This window comes from Myxocyprinus asiaticus, chromosome 17 (assembly GCF_019703515.2).
Source record: "Myxocyprinus asiaticus isolate MX2 ecotype Aquarium Trade chromosome 17, UBuf_Myxa_2, whole genome shotgun sequence".
Taxonomy (NCBI): domain Eukaryota; kingdom Metazoa; phylum Chordata; class Actinopteri; order Cypriniformes; family Catostomidae; genus Myxocyprinus; species Myxocyprinus asiaticus.
The window spans coordinates 31,561,573-31,587,623 of record NC_059360.1 but is presented as its reverse complement, the minus strand read 5'-3'; the positions used below and the strand labels follow the sequence as shown (position 1 = coordinate 31,587,623).

The 26,051-nt window shown below is 39.7% G+C and overlaps 1 protein-coding gene across 4 annotated transcripts in view; it reads left to right on the top strand.

The window, feature by feature from the left end:
- LOC127455592 (EH domain-binding protein 1-like) overlaps window positions 1-26,051 on the top strand; it is a 201,184-nt gene that overhangs the window by 136,202 nt on the left and 38,931 nt on the right. For 2 of the 4 annotated variants that reach the window (XM_051723615.1, XM_051723613.1), the window contains 6 exons: window positions 5,758-5,926; window positions 11,107-11,274; window positions 14,701-14,852; window positions 20,684-20,822; window positions 21,248-21,348; window positions 24,965-25,091. In XM_051723615.1, the coding sequence (XP_051579575.1) occupies window positions 5,758-5,926; window positions 11,107-11,274; window positions 14,701-14,852; window positions 20,684-20,822; window positions 21,248-21,348; window positions 24,965-25,091 (856 nt within the window). The remainder of the gene's footprint in view (window positions 1-5,757; window positions 5,927-11,106; window positions 11,275-14,700; window positions 14,853-20,683; window positions 20,823-21,247; window positions 21,349-24,964; window positions 25,092-26,051) is intronic. The other 2 variants (XM_051723614.1, XM_051723616.1) reach the window with 2 other exon arrangements.

Below are 26,051 nucleotides of genomic sequence, written 5' to 3'. Positions count from 1 at the left end.
TCTCGCACGTGTGCTCTCTCTCTCTCGACTACATATAATTGGATTTGTGAACGGGAGCAGCCGAATGCTTCCTTTAGAATGGCCGGGGACACAAGGTGAAGTTTTCTCATTACAGACCACGAAGCCAGGGGACAGATCATAGCCGATCTGTATTTTCCATTTAAAGAGGACAGAAATGGGAGAGAAGGAAGAATAAAAGAGAGAAGGGTTTGATAGACAGTGGAGAGAGAGGGAGGTGAAGAGGACAAGGAAGTCTCTTTATTTTACAGGTCACTTTGTAAAGGACGAAACGAAAGGGTTGATGAGCCAGAGACGTGGCGATGTTTTCATTTTCTAGAACATATCTTTTGGCCCCAGAAACCATTGTATTTGGCTTTGCTTTTGTGAATATTCAGGTTCTTTTTGCCATGTTGACCCATAATAAGATTATCGTGTACCATCTGTATGATTTTGTGAGGATAAAAATCCAAAACCTCTCCCCTTCCGCACTGCTTACTTGCAGTGTGGGTGTGTGTACGTGGCCCTCCCCTTTTCTGCACACTCAGTGTGTCATGACAAATGTATCTGTTTGTGCTTCACTGGCTGGCACCGTCTCTGGCTGACTGGCATGGTTGTGTTAGTGCCAGGACCTTGGGCTTGTGTGTGTGCCTAGCCGAGCGACTCCTTCCCTGGCTCACTGTACCCCAGCAGCCCCCTCCCACCCCCAAGTCCCCTCCAAAAGAGCAGCCAGGCTGGGGCAGCCACCCGGATCCCGTGCCCAATGTGAGTGCTTCTGTCTGGGCCTCAGCTCTACCTCCCACCCCCTCTCTTTCTGGATCTCTTGTCCAGTCTGGGGCAACAGCCCTCCATTATCTGCTTTTGCACCACTTTTTCCTCTTTTTTCTTCCAAAAAAGTGGAGACAAGTCTTCCCACACAGTATGCTTTTTTCTCCACCTTTAACTATCACTTTGTCGCTGTTTCTGCCACCCATGATGATCTTCATTTTTTTTTTTTTTTTTGCTTGTTCTCTTGTATGCCCTCATTATCCTTAGAGATCAGCAGCTGTGAGGTTGGATGGGCCACTGGTCTCTCTCCCCTCTCTTCCTCTTCCTCTTACTCCATGCATAGCTCAGTTGGATAGTCCAGACTGAACGGTCAGGCTTCAGTGTAGCTGAAGAAGAGCCACTTGAAGTCCATTTGAATGGAGAGAGTGAGTGATTAAAGGAATCTCTTCATAAGAGGAGAGACAGTTTCACACCTCATTGGCGCTTTAGAAATGGATCATTCCACAGTGATTATTCTGTCATTGTAGAAGGCTGATTGAATTGAGGACTCCGTCTGCGTGTTTAAATGATTGTTTTGGTCCACACAAGTTGACCTCACACCTTTAATTCATATCTTTCTCTTTCAATCTCTCTATCAATTTTATAGGACCTGATTAGCATGATTGTTTAACATACAATATTGGCAAAGCAATGATACAAATAGTAAAATAACAGTAAAAAAAAAGAAAAAAAAAATCTTTTCAGCCTGTTTCTGGGTTTATGGCTTGTGCACACCAAGTTCAAAACTAATTAAACACCGTGGAAAATCTAAAATATTGGCAAACAGTATTTCAGACCATTTTCACCTCTCAAATACTTTAAAATCTTGAATTGTTTGGCATCTGAACAATAGAAAAAAAATCTACCTTGCCTCTGAATAAAAACAAAGCTCTGAATCACTGCAGTACAATATTTCAGACTCGATGTGAAGGAGCTCGTGGAAATGCAATTTTTTCTTTTCAAACTTAAGGAACATTCCTACTTGACAGCGCTTTAATTGCTGGAGGTTGCCAAGTCACTGTACTGTTGGACACTAGTACACATTACTTCTTGATTGCTGTATCCAAATGTATTATAAGGTGGACCACGTGAGCTCCTTTATCTCCCATTTGTAGTTGCTGTGTCCGGTCACTGCTTATTTGCATAAACTTGAATTCAGCTCAACTTTGTTGCACCATTAATGGTCTATTGAATATGTCGCCTCAGATCACTACTTTTATTGAAATCAATCACTCTTTTTGAAAATCAGTTATTTTAATTTAGTTATACCATGCATTTCTAACTTCATTAAGCATCTGCCCTTTTACAATTGAAGCTTCTGTGAGATGTTTTAGAATTGTGTCGATGTGGTTTGAAGCATTTTCTCTTTACTCTGTCTGCTGCTGTTTTCATCTTTTGTTAATTATCCTTGACTACATTATTACAGAACATTTCCAGTGTTGCCTAAAAGCAGTTTATGCTGGGCCTGGTGGTAATCCTGTCCTCTGGGCACCCACACACAATTTTCTGTGCTAATGGCCAGCCCAACCCTGTATCACTGTGTGTAAAATTGTGTCGAAGGTTGTGTGTATTGATACCTGTGAGGTTGAGCTGATCATGTAGCGTTTTAGACTCCAGCCTCAGAATGAATGAAAATTATATTACATTAAATGTTATGATGAGCACAGGGCAAAAAGCCTCACAGCTCAAATGAAACACTTAGAATTACATGCTGGATGAAACAGCTTAAACCAGCTTAGGTCTCCCAGCCTGGACAAGCTGGTGCCCGAAAGCCCTTTAAAACCATAAACAAGACCTGTCTGTCCAGACTGGGAGACCAGCTAAACTAGCAAACCATTTTAGACTGGTTTAAGCTGTTTTTATTTTGTTTTTTTTAGTTTTTTTGTGTGTTTTTTTTCAGCAGGGTACAGAGAAAACAGAGGACATTTTCTCACGAGTCAAATCAAAACAATCTCGTAACTCTGTTTCTTTTGTTCAGTTTATTCACATCCATATTATTGGCTACTCTTGAGACATCTTCCAATCAGAGCGGATGTATAAAGTTTGCAGGAGCGCGGTGGACACATACATACAATTCAGCTTTGGCACGAACACTGCTGTGTTGTCAGGTGTAACCTGGCCTTAGCTTTGTCTTGCATGTTCCAATTACCCCGAGATGCAGGGGGCCTCCGGGCTGGACCCCTCCAAAGTGCTGCTGGGATTCCCTCATCTGCATCTCTCCACTTATTGTCCTCTTTAACAATGGCTTCAGACAAACAGTTTTCACAGAAACAGGTGAAATGGGGTTAATTAGCTTAACGCTTCTGTAATGAATTGGGCAAATTCACTCTCTGCTCCAGAAACCTGTTAGCACCTTGAAAATACAGAAAGAGGATGGTGTCTATATGCTCGTGGCTGTTTGTGGAGCCAGTTTACTCATCCTAAATGTAACATTAATCTCAGACTCATTTACACCTGGTAGTCAGATGCATTTTGGGTGGTCTGATCACAAGTGGTCAGCATTAAATGCAGGTGTAAAGGGGGTGCAAAACATTTTGTGAATGGATCACAAAAACCACATACAGAGGAAGTCAAAAACGCAAGTGACCACATCTCATTTGAGGTGTAAATGCTAATCCATACTAAATGCTCCTCGGACAGCAGCAAAACACCTCACCTGTTAATCAACTGCTTCACTAAAACAAGAGTTTAAACTTTGCCGGTTACAAGCGATTTTAAAAGGAAATAACCGGAAAATGTAAAAAAAAAAAATTCATATACAGGTGCATCTCAATAAATTAGAATGTCGTGGAAAAGTTCATTTATTTCAGCAATTCAACTCAAATTGTGAAACTCGTGTATTAAATAAATTCAATGCACACAGACTGAAGTAGTTTAAGTCTTTGGTTCTTTTAATTGTGATGATTTTGGCTCACATTTAACAAAAACCCACCAATTCACTATCTCAAAAAATTAGAATACATCATAAGACCAATAAAAAAAACATTTTTAGTGAATTGTTGGCCTTCTGGAAAGTATGTTCTTTTATTGTATATGTACTCAATACTTGGTAGGGGCTCCTTTTGCTTTAATTACTGCCTCAATTCGGCGTGGCATGGAGGTGATCAGTTTGTGGCACTGCTGAGGTGGTATGGAAGCCCAGGTTTCTTTGACAGTGGCCTTCAGCTCATCTGCATTTTTTGGTCTCTTATTTCTCATTTTCCTCTTGACAATACCTCATAGATTCTCTATGGGGTTCAGGTCTGGTGAGTTTGCTGGCCAGTCAAGCACACCAACACCATGGTCATTTAACCAACTTTTGGTGCTTTTGGCAGTGTGGGCAGGTGCCAAATCCTGCTGGAAAATGAAATCAGTATCTTTAAAAAGCTGGTCAGCAGAAGGAAGCATGAAGTGCTCCAAAATTTCTTGGTAAACGGGTGCAGTGACTTTGGTTTTCAAAAAACACAATGGACCAACACCAGCAGATGACATTGCACCCCAGATCATCACAGACTGTGGAAACTTAACACTGGACTTCAAGCAGCTTGGGCTATGAGCTTCTCCACCCTTCCTCCAGACTCTAGGACCTTGGTTTCCAAATGAAATACAAAACTTGCTCTCATCTGAAAAGAGGACTTTGGAACACTGGGCAACAGTCCAGTTCTTCTTCTCCTTAGCCCAGGTAAGACACCTCTGACGTTGTCTGTGGTTCAGGAGTGGCTTAACAAGAGGAACACGACAACTGTAGCCAAATTCCTTGACATGTCTGTGTGTGGTGGCTCTTGATGCCTTGACCCCAGCCTTAGTCCATTCCTTGTGAAGTTCACCCAAATTCTTGAATCGATTTTGCTTGACAATCATAAGGCTGCGGTTCTCTCGGTTGGTTGTGCATCTTTTTCTTCCACACTTTTTCCTTCCACTCAACTTTCTGTTAACATGCTTGGATACAGCACTCTGTGAACAGCCAGCTTCTTTGGCAATGAATGTTTGTGGCTTACCCTCCTTGTGAAGGGTGTCAATGATTGTCTTCTGGACAACTGTCAGATCAGCAGTCTTCCCCATGATTGTGTAGCCTAGTGAACCAAACTGAGAGACCATTTTGAAGGCTCAGGAAACCTTTGCAGGTGTTTTGAGTTGATTAGCTGATTGGCATGTCACCATATTCTAATTTTTTGAGATAGTGAATTGGTGGGTTTTTGTTAAATGTGAGCCAAAATCATCACAATTAAAAGAACCAAAGACTTAAACTACTTCAGTCTGTGTGCACTGAATTTATTTAATACACGAGTTTCACAATTTGAGTTGAATTACTGAAATAAATGAACTTTTCCACGACATTCTAATTTATTGAGATGCACCTGTATAAGAACTTCACTGATCTTCTTCAGTGTGTCTGATGCTGTATAAACATGCAGTGACAAAGATGAGAAGCACACACCTGAAACCCATCAATACAGGTACTCCAATAAAATAACGGATTCTGGTCGGAATGTTGCATTTATTCTTGGATTAAATTTAAACATGATGGTGCATTTGAATAACAGAGTCTTCTACAGTCAAGTAGAAGTTCCATGTCTTGTAATGATTTTTTAAATCATAAATCCATGCAGTGTAGTAGTTAAACTGGAAAGGGACTTTTGTGTGCATACATTTCTGTATCTGCCTCTTATTTATGCAAACAAGCTTACTCGCACACATAAAATTAATTTCCAGCATGTATCTCAGGTTTATTATATCTGGACCTGTGCAGAATCAATGACATATAAACCATGCATTATATTCAACACGCACACAGTCTCTTTTTCTTTCTCTATGGGGCTGCCAGGGACCCTCCATCCTGGCTAGTAAAAAAAAAAGCTGCTATCAGTCTGATCTGATGGGAGAGAGAGAAGAGTGAAAATGGCATTTCTGTCAATTACTTGAGCTGGCACCCGTTCAATAACCCCCCTCTCCCTCCATCTGTGTGTGTGTCAGGAGCGTGATGAAGAACGGCGCAGGCAGCTGAGAGAGAGAGCCAGGCAGCTGATAGCGGAGGCTCGATCTGGAGTAAAGATGGCTGAACTGCCTCTCTATGCTGACTCCACCTCTATTTCCTGTAGTGCAGCTGGGAACAACTTAAAAGGAAGGTCAAAGACAGCTGGAGGTGAGTGCAGGGGGGCTTTTATAGGCTGAACGCGCACATACACTCACAATACATAAACTAACATATACATACATACACATTTTCTCATAATCATGCAAGCACGCACTCAAATCTGCATGCATTTTATTCTGAAATATCATACTCATAGCTCTGTTCCAAAACTTTGCCTACCAAGACAGCATTTACCTAGACCGTATCATATGCATGCTTCCACCACGAAGTGTGTTCCAAAGGGTGGATTCTGTACCTTCTTTTGACCGAATTCGAAGACAGCTTCACATTTATCCTTCATGGCTAAGGCAATCCCATAATGCAACAAAGCTCAATGAAAGAATTCATCCAAGATTTCGGACGAAGTGAGATTACAAATATAATTTATTTAGTACTATTTGTGTTATTAGCTTAACAACATACTAACACCAAAGTCTATTGAAATCAACTGCTAGTCCTCCATGTGCTTAATGTGAGGAACCTATTTTAAAGATTCACCTGTGTAGAGCGTCCAAATTGGTCACTTTTGTGGTTCCATTGCAGCTAGGATGATACTTTGGAAGCAAGCTCTCTATGTAGGCAGTAGACAGCAAGGCAGTTAATTAAAGGGATAGTTCACACAAAAATGAATTGTCATCATTTACCCACCCTCATGCTGTTCCAAACCCCTATGACTGACTGACTTTCGTTGAACACAAAAGGAGATGTTAGAATGTTTCACCATTCACTTTCATTAGATGAAAAAAAAAAAAATACAATGAAAGTGAATGGTGACTGATGCTAACATTCTACCTTAAAGAGCCCATATTATGCTAATTTACAGGTTCATAATTTTATTTTTGGGGTCTACTAAAATAGGTTTACATGCTTTAATGTTCAAAAAACACATTATTTTTCTCATACTGTACATTTCTATTCCCCGCTCTTCATACTCTGTCTGAAACGTTCTGATTTACCTCCTGTCTCTTCAAATTCTCCCTTTCCGAAAATCTCAGTGTGCTCTGATTGGTCAGCTGGCCTAGTCTGTTGTGATTGGTCAACCGCGTAGAGCGTGTCGGAAATGTAACGCCCCTTATCATAATCGAGTTTCAGCTCCCGAGGCTTCGTGAGCAGCACTGTAAACACTATTGTAACCATGGTAACAGTGGCGTCGGTTTTTGCCGTACCAGTTCGAGCCAGAGTCCGATAATGAATGAAATAATGAAAGTTTGGAAGAACAAGCTGATCGACCCGAACCACCTTCGCAAGCATGACTTGAGCAGGACGTTTCACAGTGTTAAGTTTTAATTTAGTAGCTTTCTTACAAGTACACTGTTGAATATTGTGAACCTAACAAAGCTTCAAGTTAAAGACACGTAGTGCATCTAAGTTAGTCATCTTTTGCTGGAATGGGTGTAGCTGAACTTTTTTTCGCCCGAGCTATGAACGGAGAACAGAGGCTTACTCCCCGGTTAGTGAGCAAGTTAGCCATGGACTACCGTGGATAGCGGCCGTAACATCACAGCTTGTAATTATATAATTATATAAGACTCTTGAGATTGACCATTTTATTACACAGTTTCAGGTAAAAGCCCACAGCTGAATAGTAAACCTTTACCAAAACAATAACATTACATAGCAAGTTAGCCGAGCACTACTGTGGATTGCAGACGTAAAATGACCGTTTGTAAAATCCATCTCCACACTTGATCACTATTCATGATAGTAAGAACGACAAACAACCTGCATAATTCTACACAAGTGTAGGTAAAAGTGGGCCCACAGATGATTAGCAAAACTATTTCAACACAATAACATTAGCTAGCAGGTTAGCAGAGGCCTACAGCTGTGCACTGGGTGTACACTGTAGCTACAACACAAAACTCCGCTTTTGAACTCTCTGTAGCAGATGAATCCACAAATAATCAAGCATACATACAGGTTGTGATTCTGAAGCGGCAGATTGTCCCAACAAAGTGGGAACTGCACCATCTTTCAGGAGTAACCGTCTTGAAAATTTGGCATTGGTTGTGGTTGTACTGCTAAATAATTAAAATACATTTTAACCACTGATACTTCAATTCATCTGCCTTTGGAAGTCCAAACAAAGAGGTTTTGCTTCCGCAGTGAATAAAACAGCATCTTCGCGACATGGCGACAACACTAACCCAACTCACCCTGGCTTCTGCTATAACTACGTTTGTTTGAGGGCGGGCCAAAGTAGCCCTTAGGCGGGCATTATGCAAATGTATTCCATAGTGACGTAGATACTTTACAGAAGAAATGGCTAGACTACAATCCAGCCGTTTCTTGTAGTTCTTGAGCAGTGTTGTCTGTGGTAGAGAATAACTCCCTTTTGCGTGGACTTTGTGCTTTGAAACTTTGCAGACCTTTTACATGCACAAATAGCTATATTACACACTAAAGGAAAGGTAAAATCCCAAAAAGCATAATAGGGCCTCTTTAACATCATCTTTTGTGTTACATGGAAGAATGTCATACAGATTTGGAACAACATGAAGGTAGATAAATGATGACAGAATTTAGTTTTGGGTGCCCATATGTCTGCCTGAAAAAAGTGATTTTGTCGCTCAAACCATAATCACGACCATTACTTTCAAGGCCCAGAGGAGCATTACATTAAGAAACACACCAACACACCCATGTACACTAAACTCTCATTTGAGGTGTTCACAGAGGGCTTCACTTCCATTTGTTCAGGCAGTCGGCTCCAACATAATCCCTTTGGAAATACATCAGGAAAACTCAGAGCATCCGACGACAGCCAAAGGTGCCCTATGCCCCAACACACATGCACACCAGTCCACACGGCCCGAATCATCATCATGTCATTTTAAAACACACCCATGCCGGGTAATCAGCGGCTTATTGCCTAAGAAAGGAGTCCCATAGATGGCGTCCCATAACTGCGTCCTGCGTTATCATCAGCCACCATTTCTCCTTTTATTTCACATTACAGGACCATGAGACAGCACGTTAATGTCGAGTTAACCACTGGGTGTACCGTGTGGGAACAGTGGGGCTTTAGCGTAGTGGGCAGCTGCCGCCTTATTAAACGTGTTTACGGTGAGGGATGTTAGCGTTGTGGCTAGCTGCTGCTTATAATTAAAAGTGAGAGGGTGTTAGCGTCGTGACTAGGTGTTGTTTAATACGCGCAGAATAAGAGAGGTGTTAACGTAGTGGGTTAGCCGCTGTGCCTAATTCTGTGCCGGCTCATGTCCGTGTGCACCATTTCACAGCTCAAGGGGAGACACAATATTCCTTTCCTTTTATCTCTTTCATCTCTCTCTCTTTGACGCCCTCCATTTTCTCTTCATCCTCTCCCCGTCTGCTTAATAGTGTTCCCTCCTCTGCCGAAATCACGCCATTCTATTCTCATTTACCGCAGTCCAGAAATGCCACAAAACACCTCACAGCAGCCCACAGAGGTGGACAAACCAGTACAGACAGAGCAGAGAAAAACAGGTCAAATGTATGGAAAGAAAAAGGGATAGAGAAAGGGGAAAATGAAAAGAGAGAAAAAAATATTTTGTTTATTTGGCCTTTTGGGTTGTTGAACTGCTAATTGTAGAACTCATTAAAAATCAGGTCTGAGGAAAATGCTGTAGGCTTGATGCACAAGGCCTATCGTGCAGAACGCATAATCCCACCAACACACACACAAACACACACACACTCTTATTCTGAGAGAGCTCGAGCTGAGTAGAGCGAAACATTCACCAGCAAAACTTTCACCAACTCCAGCACCATGCATTCTGTTAATTAGCTTAGCACTGCCCATGTATGTATGTGTGTGTGTGTGTGTGTGTGTGTATGTTAGTGTATCATGGAAAGTAAATTAAACAAAGCATGTGGGAGAAAAAAAGGAACACTGTCATTTTTTCTTTCTCTTTTTTTCTCTTTTTGATTGTTTGTGCATTTCTCTGGGGATGTCATGTGGCATTTTCCTATTTGTTTTGTCTCTCTTTTAAGTTTGAACTGCTCTGTGTGCGTGGCTCTGTTGTGGTTGCCATATAACTGAATGAGATCGATGTGTCTGGATTGAGTGTGTATTGTCGAGGGCTCTGTGGGTTTCAGATCTGTGGATGCGGAAGAGTAACTCTGGAGGAGATTTTGCCGTCAAGGCCCAATCTGCCATGCGATGTAACACACACACACACACACACACACGGCACACAGAGAGTGCTCAGCCCTGCCAGACACTCTCCTGATCTGCCTGATTTCTCTTAGCTCAAACACACACACACTGATGTGAGAGCAACTGTAGGCAACTAAAAGTCATCAAAAATAAAAAAAGAAATAACTTTTGTAAAAGTTGGTGTAATTTTTTTTTTTATGTTCTAAAACTTTATCCTATCCCAGCTTAATTTGCAGAGACAATTTTTAGTAAGCTATTCATTTGTGGATTTCCCCCAAAAAGTGGGAACACTGGCACGATCAAAACATTGCTTTGTTTATTTATGCATCTCAACCAGCCCAACATAGTAACGTTCAGGGTTCCCACAGTCACGGAAAACCTGGAAATATGAGGCAATTTTAGAATTGTGTTTTCCAGGCCTGGAAATTGATTTTAATAACATCTGAAAAGTAATATTTTTTTCTAGTTATTCTCCACTCTGAAAGATTTAGTCATGTAAATATTGCTCTTGAGGAGTAGAACAAAAGTGATGTCCAATTTGTGAGCAAATCCTCCTCCTGAGTAGGTTCTTTTCAGTTAATGTAATTGGTCAAAATTGTTCACATATCGTACAGAATGATTCATAGGAAAATCAGTTTGAATCAACATGATTTTTAAAAATCAGTTTCCAGAAATCACAAACTACTGGAAAAATCATGTAATTTCATTGGTCACAAAGGGTGGGAACCCTGAACATTGGCTGAAATAGTGGCATGAGTTTGGGGCGGGACTATGTTTGTCCACCCAATGGCAGACCAGGGGATGTTTTATGGAAACCTGTTTGAAAACATTATTTTGTTTATATGACACTAGTGGCACAGAAATTACACACTTCACCAATAAGGAAATATGATATGAATGCCTAAATGGATCTAAACCAATGCTTTTCTTGCATCCTCTAACTCTAACACCTTTTTTTACGCTGGAATACAAATCTAACATTCAACGCTTCACTAACCTTCTCTGTCTTTCCTCTTTTCATATCTGGGCACCCTTTTTAATTTGCTTACAGATGTGGTGGATGGGTTAAGTGTGGAAGGTGAGGATGAGGAGGGCAGAAGTGAAAAAGAGGCATCTCATACTGATGATGTTAATGATACTAACCCTGACGAGGAGCTGTCGTCTTCATGTCTAATGGAGGACGATTTTACTAACTCTGCCAGTGACCTGGCTTTTCTGGGTAACCCAACACTGCATAATCTCTGCTTGTGCATGTGTGTGATCGTGTGTGCATGGTAATGCTAGATTCTCCTAGCTGCCAGTGTTGGTGCATCAGTGTGCAGTGATTTATCTATCTGTCTGTATCTGCTTCTGTCTGTTTTTCGCATTGTCTGCCACAACATTTAGTTGACGTGAGTGGGTTTCATTTCTTTGGGTGCATCTGAATTCCTGTACTGTCGTAGTATGTTCTGAATTTGTTGAAAAACGTATTTCTCGACAATTGAAGTATGTTTTGTAGGTATGCAGGTGAGTAGTATGAAGACATTTACTAGACATACTAGATCCGCCTTGTTTGGCTTTGTCCTTTGACCAATGTTTTCTTTGATTTATGACATACAACAACAGCAAAAAATAGTTTATTCCATTTAACCATGAGGAACAATATTCTTAGTACCTATAGCTCTTGAAATTAGCTGCCATTTTTATTTAATCTGAGGCTCATCTCCCTTGGTCTTATGTGATAGCAAAGCATCCATAAATACTGAGAATTCAGATATCCCACTTATGACTTACTAATTTTGCAATCTGTGTAGCAGGGAAGTATGCATATTCGAATGCAGGGTTTCTCTCTTGTCAAACCTTTGACCTTTTACCCTACCGTAATGACCCTTCATTTACCATTTCTTTTGTCTCTAGTGTCATGACTAGCTATTTTCACCACCACCACCACCACCTTAAGAATTTACTGATATTTTAATTGAAAATAACATTAAGGATAACAAGAGCATCAGTTTTCAAAAGCTTTAAATTTGTTTCTGAGTGTTTATAACATTAAGTTCTCTTAGGGCAACATTAGTTTAACAGGTCTTTTGCTTTTATTTTAGTTTAATTAGGGTTTACTGCAGCTCATCTGCTACAGGCAAGGGTTCCTGTAGCTCAACTGGTAGAGTATGGTGCTAGCAATGCCAAGATCATGGGTTCAATTACCAGGTAACACACAAACTGATAAAATGTATAGCATGAATGCATTGTAAACCACTTTGGATTAAAGCATCTGCCAAATGCATAGCTGTAAATTTAAAAAATATATCTCCAGATAAGATGTGACGTTAGTAATAATTTGCTTTTGATAAGAGATACTGTATCTTTGAAAGAGCACTGAAGCAACTCTTTTTTTCTGATGTATGTTATCTATATTGTTTTTTGTTTAGCTTTTCCACTGTGTTTGGTTTGTTTTTTATGTTTGTTGTTATGAAAAGGAAGTCAATGTTTTCACAGGCAAAATGTTATTTATATTGTTGTAGTCTTAATCTGTGAAATGTGAGTACTTTTTTAGCACATTTCGATCTGCTTAGACTGACCCTTTTGAAATATGTGTGGTGTACTAAGCATTGTTTAACTTTCAGAACTCAAACTCCCTTTGTAGTCCACCAAGACCACTCATTAAATCTAAGCTACAAAAAAAATTTGGTTTCAAATTCATGTTAGTGACTACCCACATTTACAAATCAACGTCTATTCTGTATTAAGTCACTTGGCCTGCCCTGATGAATGACAGTGTGAACAACATGGAGATGAGCCAATCATAACAGAGGTCATTTACCTAGAAGTTTAAAGGTACAGTAGCAAAAACAATCTTCCTTAATTCTAAAGCCCAAAGTATAGATCGGTCAGACGCCAATGCTGAGTGTCCGTGGACAGGGTGTGTGACACAAATCTCGTGATCAGCAGAGTGCTCGAGCAGTGAACGCATGCAGCCCGATGTTTCTAACCACGTGTCTTTTAATGCGCCTGGAATTATTTGCACTAATTAGTGGGTCCACAAGGTGGCAACACTCACATCTGAGCCGTTGCTGTCACGAAGAAATGCTACAAGTAATCACCGGTAAACATCCGGAGGCGAAGGTAAAAACAACCACAGTAGATGTGCACGTCAAGAATGTGTGTGTGAGGAGGTCCGGAGATACCAGCATTTGCATAACTCGAGTCTGAAGCATGATGAAGATATCTTTGTCAAAACTCTTGAACAGAAATAGTCCGGTGTCTCATAGCAGTCATAGCACGCATGTTCCAACCTCCTGTGTATGGGCGCACAGTAATATGCAGTATACTTTGACAGGCTCACGTCGACTGTACACAGACGCTGAGCGTTCACGTCAAAATCTAGGTATACTTTGGGATTAAGGGTCAGAGAGCGGAAAAAGGTAATGTAAAATTAAATTACAGCTGTTTTTGGTGCAAGGAACCTTCACTAACTTTAAAACTGGACTTCAAGGGGAAAAAATAGAATGCTGTAAAAGTGTTGGACATTGCCATTTTAAATATGCTCAATTAACACACCAGTCCATACAGACACGGGTGTCTAAATGTATTTCATGATAATGGTATGGACTTTTAGTAGGTTGAAGATGTTAAAGGTGAGTTTCTTATGTTTGGGCAAACTTTTGGCCAGTACACACACCTTGTGCTGGGGCCTGATAAATGGCTCCTGTGGTGTTTTTTTGGAGGGGAGAGAGAGGGATGCTGGGAGCAGAGGAGAACTGTACCCACATGAAAAGCTTCCTCATCTCACTTTCATCTCCAGCCCAGATGGGAGAGAGAACAGGAGAGTGAGAGAGAGGACAAGGCCAGAGATTCAGCTAAACCTGCAAGTGAAAGGTTACTAGAGTATGAGAGACTTGGGGGTGATGAAGTTGGATATCAAATAAGACACGGACACATGTGAAAGACAAGTTGCATCGGGTGTGAGGAAATCAAAGTCATTGTCCATTATTATGTTTATGTGTGTGGCAGACAGATAGAATGGAAAGAGTTATATTGGTTTATGTGAGGATGTGTACCAAGATGAAGTTTGTAAATGCCAGACAGGATAGAGTGTCTGTAAAAGTGTGTGTATTTGCATTTACATGCAATCATTTATTAGACACTTTTTTTTATTAGTGACTTGCACATGAGGAAAATCATAGAGAATGTATCATAAGGGAGCCAACAATATTCCCAGTACTGCATTAACTAGTTTGGAGAGTTAACTATAGTAGTACAGAAGTGTCAATACAGCAAAAGTAGAGAAAAGAGAGGTTTCTTTTTTGTTGTTTATTTATTGAAAGTAGGTGCGTTTGTTTATAGGATTAATAGGGCTCGTGGCTATGTTTTCTAGCTATTTCTTGATGATTATGATGCACACATGGTGTGTGTAATTTATGAATCAAGAACGAGACTCATCAGAATCTGAAGCAGCATTCCTTGCTCTCACTATCTCTCTGGCAAAGTGTGTGTATATGTGTGTATGTGAGGTTGAGAGGGCCGGTTTGCTTGAGGGGAAACATTGCCATATCCTCGGCTTATCTGTGTATTGGAGAAGAGTGGCCTACTGCAAGTAACACTTTCTCTGTGCTCTGAGTGATTTCTGACCCCCCCCTCTCTCTCTCTTTCTTTCTGTTTCTAGGTGTAATGAATAGCAGGCATGTGGACCTGAAGCTGAAGAAGCTCACAGAGTTTCGGCCACAGGATGGCAGCTCTCCTTCCTCATCATCCTCTTCATCATCACTGACAGCATCCAGTACTTCTCCCCTCAGCCCTGAACCAAGTGGCCTACTGGTATCCGTACCTAAAGCCTCTTTCTCTTAGCATGTACTGCATGTGTATATTGTCACATTTGTTCTCTGGTATAGTCCAAAAGGGTCATGACCTTAGGAGCTGTTTTCTCAGTGTATTATTACAATATGGTTAACATTTGAAAGACATGAAATCAAAATTGATATGCACTTTATTTCTAAATGTCTGTTGTCAGTGTGAAGGAGCGTGCAAATAGTGATGTGGCCAAGTCCTTTGGCTTTAAAAGGCCTAAAATAATATTAACCAATAATATCCAAAAAAGATTTTATCCAATCAAATCCAAATCGATAACATGAAGGCCCAACCTTTTACATAGAGCACAACAGTGCCCGGCCACTTTTTCAGCCTTCTTTGTTCTGAAAGTATTTTTCTTATTCATGTTTTCCATAAGAAAAATCCTTCATAAAAGAGTTCTAAACCATGCAACCAGCTCCGGTTGTGTTGTTGTGTTGCAAACTTTCATTTGAAGCAAAAAAGAATTTGATAATCAGACAAAAAGACAAAGGTACTTGATTCATCAGGGAATAATCTACATGCACATGAAGCATTGCAAATGATGTAATTGAATTAAAAACAACAGAAAAAAGATTACTTAAAATATTAATTAATGGTAAGTTAATTATAAGTATAGAATTTTTTTTATTGTAATATATTCAGATAAATAAAAATATACAAGTAGTTTGAGAGTGTAAGACTGAGACCGAAGACTGACTGATCTGCTGGATTATGGGTAGTGTAGTTCTTCACCAGAAGAACCATATACCATTGATTAACTACCTCGGAGCTCACGGTAATTTTGCTTGTAAAGGTTTATAAGTTATCGTAAAACAATTTATCCGACTATGGAGAAAATGAAGGGGATATTTACTTCCAGTCTGTTGTGCTCTATTCTGTTATGTACTCATAAATACATAACATTATGGCAGTTAAATGTAGTGTTGAGTTTGAGCCCACCTTAGTCTAGTCCTAGTCAAGATGAAGATACCATTTAATTTATGAAACCCCTTAGTGACAATATGCTTGCAATTACAGCTGGGGGTTTTCTTAACTGGGCCTTGGTCTTTAACCAATCAAATTTGAGTCAAGTCCGAGTCCAAAGGGGGCCAAGTTGGACTCCATAACAGCCCAGTCCGAGTCGAGTCAGAGTCCGAATGAATCTGTTCATGAATCTGAATTCAAACTATAAACTCAATACTAAGCATAATGCCTAAGCTTCAATATTTTAAGCTTATTTTAACCTTTACAACTAAGAAAAACAATGTATCAGGGTTGTTTAGGGTTGTTACCATCCATTTATGGATATTGTTGGATTTGAGACCATCAAGTCCAAGTCCGGACTCGAGTAGCCCAGTTAAACTGCACATTGCGAATGTTGATTCATGTTTTGTTTTTGTTTTTGTTTTGTTTTTTCAGAACATAAAATTATTATTTCCCCATCTCTTATTTCCTTATTTCTGTGAGTGGGGTCAAAGAGTAGACAGGATGATTTTGTTTGATTTTTTTTTTTGTTTGATTCACGTCTCATTATTACATATTTATATGTTAAGCCAGAACACATGATCAGGCATTAGACATGTATAATCTCAGAACTCGCTCATATCAAACCTGTCCTTTTCTAACAGAGAAAGTGAGAGAGGAAAGAGCTTTGGGAGTATCGAAAGAAGCGCGTGGCTCACGATGATGACATTCACTGCATCAATTTGCTGTGTATTAAATACCAGGGTTTTGTTAGTGTGTGTGTAAGAACATGCATACCTGTGTACTGCAGACAGCCCCTGTGGATGATTGGTGTTAATATGTGTGTGATGACCTCCTATCTCGCTGTTGTATTCAGAGCCCCCAGGTGGTGACTGCAGGGCATGTTCAGAGACAGTGGCGACTACCTTCCCACACCTGTTCGCCTCTCTTTCTCTCTGCTGACAGAGGCGATATCCTCTGAGCAAATGTTAGCTGGTTTTTGAAGCACAATGACTGCAGTGCTGTTAGTTTGGGTAGGCTGGCTTCATTCAGTCCACTGCAGCAGGTATGAAATGATTGGTTAGAGTTTTTTGCATATATAAATATGATAATGCAAAATTTGCTCATCAAAAAGAAGTCTATGATACATGCATATAAAAAGGTTAAGTACGGGAGGGGAAAAATATTAACCTGTAACATGTTTACATCTAGTCAAATTCTAATGGACACAATGAAGCAAAAAAATTCCCGCCTATACGATTTCCTGCTGAATATTTTCACTCGAAAATACAACACAATATGACATTTAAATACTGAATACAGCTAATTCTGTATCATGTTGTTGTTTTTATTTTTTTAAGAACATACATTTATTATGTCTCCTGTTGGGGTTAAAGGGCAAGACTGGTTTGTGTTGGTTGAGTAACATGATGAAAAAGGATGACTTAAAATTCAGGTAACGATTTGTGTCTGACAAATACACATAATTAGGTTAATTAGAGAGTGCGTGTGTGTGTGGGTGGGGGTGGGTGGGGGTGGGGGTAGTCATATGTGTGTATAAATAGCGGAAACTGGGGTTAGTTGTCAAACTTTTAACCACAGTAAATATCTCAGGGTAGGTTTATTTTTGAAAGTCAATTTCTGCACAGCCACATAACTTAATGTCTTTGCTACAAAAAGGCTATTGAACACTTTACAGTGCTTTGACCACATGCTGACCATTTGTAGCCATTACAACTTCCAAAACAAAATCTACACCTCTCTCTAAGTCTTCACCTGCATTAAACAGCCTATTATTGGCTTTTCAGCCAAATTAAAAAAAAAAGTACAACAATTATGCGGCACAAAATGACTTAAGAAACAACAAAAATGGAAAAGGTAGCATTCAAAAAAATGTAATCATTGTTTTGGCCAATAAGAATTTTAACTAATAAATTGTATACATTTATGACATTTAAAAAACATGCAACAACTTGCCCTAATAAATGTGACAGCTTTTAAAAAAAAAAAAAAAAATATCCCCTTTTCTCCCAATTTGGAATGCCCAATTCCCACTACTTATTAGGTCCTCTTGGTGGCGGGTTACTCACTTTAACCCGGGTGGCAGAGGACAAGTCTCAGTTGCCTCCGCTTCTGAGACAGTTAATCCACGTATCTTATCACGTGGCTCGCTTTGCATGACACCGCGGAGACTCCGCATGTGGAGGCTCATTCTACTCTCCACGATCCACGCGCAACTTACCATGTGCCCCACTGAGAGCGAGAACCACTAATCGCGACCATGAGGAGGTTACCCAATGTGAGACTACCCTCCCTAGCAACCGGGACAATTTGGTTGCTTAGGAGACCTGGCTGGAGTCACTCAGCACACCCTGGATTCGAACTCACGACTCCAGGGTTGGTAGTCAGCGTCAATACTCGAATGTGACAACTTCAATGAAAAATACCTTTGTCCTATAGACACATTTAAAATTTCTTGTAAAAATATGCCTTCATTATATAGTTGACCTGACTTGATATATGTTAGTGTGGTTTGATTATGTTTGCTTGTTTACCCTGGAGCTATAACAAAATATGATGATAATGAAAATTTACTTTGGAGGGTAGAATTCACAAAAAATTTAATTGTTTGAAACCAACAATAGCGGATTTGGAATTTTGACTCAATCTTATCACTGCTAAGATACAGCCCTTGTAAATAGCTATTGTACAATATTTACACTAGTCTAAAGAATTGTCAAGTTACCAGTACAATTGCAAAACCAGCACCAGTGTGAAAGGACTGTATTCTTTGACTTGCATACTGTAAGACAAGTTGAGTATTAAACCATCAGTTGCAGTACCCATCCATTATCAAAATGTGCAAGTCCATCAGGAAAGCTTTTAGTGATGTGGACCTTGTGCTGTCTGTCTCTAGTGAACAGTCCAGCACCTGCTGCACCTGCACAACAGCCAAAAGCCCAGGGGAGGATCAGCAGAGTTACGAGCAATGCTGCTCTGAGCCCTAGTAGTTAGTGTTTTTTTTTTTTTTTTTTTTTTTAACAGAGCAGTTCTCTCTCTTTCTCCTCTTCTCACCATCACCCTCTTTTAAATGCACATAGAGTCAGGTTAGAGTATCAAATCTTTTCTTTTCTTCCTTGTTCTTTTCTTCCCTTTTGATATTTTCAGCTTTTGCATTTTTAAAACAAGTTATTAGAAGCACGTTCTTTTTTCTCTCTCCAGGGCTTTACAAACCCACCCTTCCTTCCTTTTTACTCTTTAAAAAAAAAAAACTGAATAAACTGCTCCCCTCCCTGGAGGGTTCTATTCTCCTATCCCACAACTCCTCAAGGCCACAGCAGAATAGTGCGGGACAGAGCAGTTCCCCCCAGCACACTCACTGCAGTCCCCCAGTGCTCTCGGTTGTGTCTCATTAGCGATTGTCTCTATGCACTGCGAGCCTGCTGCAATGGTGGCACACGATAACCGCCTGCAATGAGCAGCAGACCACAACATTAGTCACGCATCCCCCATACACACACACACCTCTGCCAAAATAATACCCACCATAACAATAATGATCAGGACGATAACAGATTAAAAAGCACAGATCTCAGTGTGAGGATATCCCTGATATCTGCCCCAGCCAGGGGTACCGAGGGGCTGTGGGGGCAGGTGTTTGGAGGATGGGGGTTTTAGCAAGGGTTGGAGGCCTCAGGTCCTCCGGGAGACGGAGATTCTAGTAGGGCTTTGGGTTTGAATCCTGTTTGTTTTCTTTCGATTTTAACATGAGAGGAATCAGACGGGTTAAAGAGCTTTGTTCTTCTGTCTCTGGAGATCCAGACTGTTGAATGTGGCATTTTAACACATAAACGCTCACAGCTTTGGTTTTGTTTGGTGAGTGCGATACTCGTTACACAGCTACAGAGGCGGATTTAGGGTGAAATAATGTGATTTTTAATAAGTATGTTTAAAGAAGGTCATCCGGCCTATAGGAATCTCTACAGCTTAAGAGAAGCTTTAAATTAGGTCTTTGACAGCTGATATTTTCCCTGAATAAAAATGTGGAATCATAAGTTGGATAAACAGCTATAACTGTCAATATTCAAATGAACATCCCGGAGATCAGGCTAAATTTGGTCCTCACTAGGGACACTCTAATTGCAGCTTTGTTTTCAAAAGTTATAATTGAAGAATAAACAGGCCAGAGGCTGTATTTGAATCTGGTTGTGCGCTTTTGTGTGTGTTTATGCGCCTTTGTCTTTATTAGCTGTCTGGTTTCCGTACACACACCAGTGAGCTAGCGTTTGTGCTAACAATGTTTCTCCCTCTCAGTCTCAAGCAGTGGAACGTGTTTGCTAATTGCAAACTTTATTAGACGTTTCCTATTATTATTGACGTTGCAAATGTTATTCTGAACGCCACTGTTTCGCTTTCCAGTCTGCTGGCTTATTGGGCCCACCACATAATAACACATTTCAATATTGAGGTGATTGGAAGGCGCGGTGAGAAGCTGCTAACACATGTTTGTTTCCAAGACAATAGTGCTTTTAATTTGCATAATCTGAATACATTTTCTGGCTCAGGTTTTGTTGAAAGTAGACTTAATTGCCTTATTTCTTTTGTGCTTGTGAGTTAATGTGGGACTCTGTGATGTACCAAATGCCGTCGAACCTTTCCTCAACCATTCTGCAGGCGCAGAGCTACATCGTTAAACATTTCTCTGCCATGTGTGCCTAATTTGTTCTTTGCTTTAATGTCAACCAGCATCCAAAGCATCTTTTATTCAAATTACTCTACTCTTCTTTTAATTTAACTGATGTTTTACTCTTTATCCCCACCCCCCACCCCCCTTCTCTTTTTTAATGTGTTTATAGAATAATGCAGATGAGCTGCATGCGGAGCGTCTTCACAGAGCTACAGAACGTCTGCGCAGTCCTGTTGTCTTCCATAAGGAGTCTGCTGTCAGGAAAACACAGCTTAAATCATTCAGCCAATATGTAGAGACCAGGCCAGGTGAGGCCTCTTCCTTTCACTGATGTCACTTCCTCTAATTTGACTTAAATTTTGTTCATTGAGGATCTTTCATTCGAGAACCAGTAAGTTAATTTATTTAATACGTAAAGATGGTCAACCAAGGTTTGATTTTCGTATTGCTACCAGGTCTTCCCATTAGTCTTACAGTAATCTTAAGATAGTTGTCAGAAGTGTCTCTTAGAGGCCTTTAAGAATAATAACAGTTTGATAACAGCTGAATAAGATGTTTATATATGCCTTGTGATTGCTTCAGTGGACGTGCAGGATCTAACTGGTTGCTTTAATTAAGGTCTGACTGATGTATTTAAATGGGATAAAACTGTCTCTGTATTCATCTATGGCCATTCTATCTGTGTGCCCAGGTGAGAACAAATTGTCAACTTTTAACATCTCTCTCTTTTCAGAGGTTAAAAGGCAGAGATCGGTGCCTGAAGATCTGAAGCGAGCGAGCGAGGAGAGAGGAACTCTGACAGAGACAGAGGGACGAAAACCAATTGAAGATGAAGTACTTAATGCATATTTAAATTCTCTGTCACTGCTGCTCATTCTGCTGTGGTCTCGGATACCGGGTCATAGTTGGACATCGCACACATGCAGTAACTCACATCTGTTTGAGGGGCAGAGAGGGGTTTTTTTAACAATGATGTCAATCTGTTCGTCCCTAAAGCTGAAGAGAAACTGCCAGCAAAATTAGAGTGCTGTTCCCTGATAATTGTAATATTTGGTAAAAGGAAATGGAAAGAAGGGTAAATATCCCTCTTTTACTCCTTTTCTGTCTTTTATTTCCAACCTGTTCAGTTTGTCCCAGATTTCCCCTCTGTTGTTGAATCATTCCATTATTCACCCATTTCCAGAAGTGGAGTTCAAGAGTCCACTTGTGAAAAATTCTTCTATTTTGCATTTTTCTAATGAATTACTTTTTCACAACAAATTATATTATCAGCGTAACAATTTGGGTGAAAAGTTTTACTAAAACAATATGAATTTAAGAATTTCATATTGGTATGAATGCATTGATATTTGTTATGCCCCTTCTTTTACTTAATGTAAAAGCACTTGAGTTGGTTTGTGTAAAACCTGATGATCCATGTTGTCCCAGTATGATTAGAATATAGATTTTCTGACACATCACGATCTCTGTTTGAATGATCTCGATATGGATTCTTAAATCCCAAAATCGATCTTTTGCTCTATGCGCAACACTTTGCTGCAATGAATGGAAATTGCTCGCGTTAACCAAATTTTGCGCAGTTCGACTAAATTGCATCTTGGCAACTATCTGGTAAATGTTTAGATCACTTACCAGTACTTGTGTAGTATAGGGGTGAGTCGGCAGATCCTTTCACTGTGTGTTGAGAGTAAAAGTTATTCCGTGTAATGTGTTTGCGTTTCGAAAGATGAGATCCATGTGACCCATTTGTCAACGAATAATGTCTCTTTTAATACAATTACTGTTCTCTACAATCAGTAGTTGATATATAAAAATATATATATATATATATATATATATATATATATATATATATATATATATATTTATATTTTATTATTTAATTTTTTTCTAATCACACGTAGGACAGATGAGATCAAGCCTTTCGAGTCTCTCACATTCACATGGGCTCATTTACAGATGCTGTTTACAGAAATGCTGTCTTAAAGAGACAGTACCAGTTTTTAGCACATGTTCAACAAACAAATGTTAATACCTGTAAATAGTACAAATTATGTTATTAAACAATAAACATGTTTAACAAAAAATTATATATGCAATATATTATCATATTCATTGATTGACTACATGGATTTGTTCATTTTTAAGAGCTAAAATGTGACCAAACTGATGAAAAACGAATAAAATATAATTAGCCAAATTAATATTTTGTAATGTACCTTGTTAGAAGGTCCCCTGTATAATTAACAGCATTAGCTGGGAGATAATTTCTTTCATATGTAAGCAAAAGGGACATTATAACTGAAATATACCCATATGAATCTATATCGAATCAGGAAATCTGTATCAATACCCAGCCCTATTACCGGTACTTTGTGTTACTTTCTTCCATGGAACACATAAGGAGATGTTAAGCAAAATGTTAGCCTCAGTCACCATTCACTTTTATTGCTTCTTTTTCCCCATACAATGAACCCATACATTGAAAGTGAATGGTGACTGAGGCTAACATTGTGCCTAACATCTCCTTTTGGTTTCCATGGAAGAAAGAACGTCATACAGCTTTGGAATAACAAGAGGAGGAGTACTATATATGACAAAATTTTCAGTGTGGACCTTTGAACACCACTATACTGTATTCCTTCTCTCCATGCAGATATACTGCATTGATCATTGATTTAATTACTGCAGAGCCATATATAGGGCCAAAGCTAAGAGAAACATACCATGGGAAGAGTGTGATAGATGCACACAGAGAGAGATATAGAGAGAGGGAAGGTCAGTGGAGACCAGCTTTGCCCCCTCTCTGTGTTGGGGTTAATGGGTGTTGAACTTGCCCATTACCCAGCTCAAGCTGAATTACCCCATGAATGATGTTTGCATTAATATAATATATATGGAAATTTCAACACTTAATTATGGCAGAGAGGCAAGAGCAGGGGGAGGGGGCTGATCATGTGTAAAATTGATTTGTGAGAGAAGTATTTGATTGAGTAGTGAGGAAGGAGGAGTTTGATGGACAGCAGAAGGACTGAAGCAGAAAAAGTGCTGTGTTGGATAGAAGAAAAAAAAAACTTTTTCCGCCAGTTCCCACTTTCCCATTATGAAATAAGGTGCATCAGCACTAAAAATATATATATTTTTCCTGCAATCTTTAGGTTGGGAATTTAAATTAGCACTCTTTTTCCCCTCCTCCCTCTTTCCTGAAAGTGCTAGGAGGGTAGGAAGGACAGGAGGGCCGATAAACGATTGGAATAAAGGGAGGGGTGCTTGTCACTATCACACACTTAGAAATAAGCGTGCAGTTTAATTACTCCATTTCTCCCTAATCACTGTCTCATCCCTCACTCCAGTCTTTCCCACGAGCCAAAGGAGGGGTGTGTGTGTGTGTGTGTGTGTGTGTGTGTGTGTGTGTGTGTGTGTGTGTCAGAGGAAGCTTGTTTCCGGGTGGGTACATGAGTGTATATGAGCACATGTATGCGCAGATCTGTCAGATCCCTGCTGATAGGCCCTTAGGCACTGACCTACCTCTCCCATATATTTCAATTTTGTGTCTGTGTGTCAGTCTCCATACTGCTGTAATACTGGATTCTGTAATGCTGTATTCTCTCTGAGGTAATTTAGTGTGTGTTTATATTGTTGTGTAAGCACACACAATCCTGCCCGAGGCTTCACACTTGATTTAAACCCCAGCATTTAAAGCTACAGTCCATAAATCTTGAAAAAGCCACAATTTCTCCAAGAATCTACAAGAAGACAATAAGTAAATAAATAAAATAAATAAATATTTATGGAGTGGTAAGAATTAATGCAATAGTTAAAATGTATTAAAAAAAAATATTATATGTTAATATGTATAATTTACATATATAATTTTAATTATATACATATAATTATAAAATATAATTATTATAATAATGATATATATTTTTTCATTTACATTATGCATGCATTATATATTTTTCAAGAAGTGCTGCGTTTTTATTTTTTGTTGCTGTTAATTTATTTTATTGTATTTTATCATTTTATATCATTTATAATTTGTATTATATAATTTTGTTTTCCATCATCTTTTTTTTATTATTATATTTTAAAATATTGTTTTGAAATCATACTTTTATTTTTTTGTTTTTAAATAATTTTTAAATAGGCTTTTATATTTATTATTTCAAAACCTTGATAAAAAGTAACCTAATTTGGCAGTTTTTTTAAATTATTTTAACAACTTTTGAAATTTACAGCAATCCGTTGTTTTGCAAGAAAGCAGAAAAATACAAAGAGAAGAAATGAAACATTAATTTGCTTAATTATTCAAAGCAATATTAGCCAGTGATCATTATGACAACTGTTCCCTTGCTATTAAATTAGAAAAACAGTGGATTTGATGCTTCATATTTTTTTTTTTTTTACCTCTCATCACTCCCCCCTGCACTCATTTGTTCTTGCCCAGCAGAAGGCATTCAAAGACACCAGTCAGTACGTGGTGGGAGAACTGGCGGCGCTGGAGAGCGAGCAGAGGCAGATCGACACGCGGGCCTCACGCGTGGAGAGGCGTCTGCGCTATCTCATGGACACAGGTACGCCGCCCAATTACACTGTAAACAGTTTTGGCAAATTGAGCGTTCACAAACTCTTATGGAGTTTGGGAAGTGTGAATCTTTGAAGCCGGGATGTTGGGGCGGCAGCGGGGATATGAAAAGGGGCGGTGAGGATGCAGGGAGGCTCTCTGGGCTGCCGTGATAAGAGAGCCTTCATGGGAGCTGATAACTAGTGCTGATAGCGTCCGCCATCCAGCCACTATTGAACAGTACCGTGCAGCCATGCGCAACAGAACCCCATATCTGGCCTTCAATGATATGCTGTAGAAGACAGGGAGAGAGAGAAAAAGAGGGAGGGAGGGAAAAGGGGGATACAGAGGGGTAAAGGGTGAAGAGGGGAGGAAGAGTAAAGGGGATGGGTGGCATTTGGGGGCCGGACCGAAAAGGAAATGTTGAAATAATGAAAGACACATTAATAGATACATGCACTCTCTCTCCCCCTCCCTCTATCACTCACTCTCCTCCCTCCCTCACTCTATCACTTTCTCTCCTCCTCACATATACACATATGAAAGGATGTGGAGCAATCTTTCAGGTGTGTATAGCAGCAAAACAGGGCTGCTGAGCCTTTGTCAAAGCATGGAGTTTGTTCAGAGCAAGAACGTCTCTTCAGTAACTGAAATTTGAGAATAGTTTCCTGCCATCGGATGCTGATACAAAATCAGTTTTCACAAGGGCAGCTTTGGGAAGCAAGGAAAGGAAGGGGCGGGTCGAGGGAGAGGGGTTAAAAAGCAGGGGAAAATAGAGAAAATAGAATTTTATGCTTCTCCATCACATTGAGACGATATCAAGACCATCACAGTTTTGTGTTTGCCCAACCTTCCATCCATCCATCCATCCCTCTCTCTCTCTCTCTCCCTCTCCCTCTCCAAACTCACCTGGATGCTGTTGAAGTCAAAGCCACTGTGTCCATTTAAAAATATATATATTTTTTTGCTC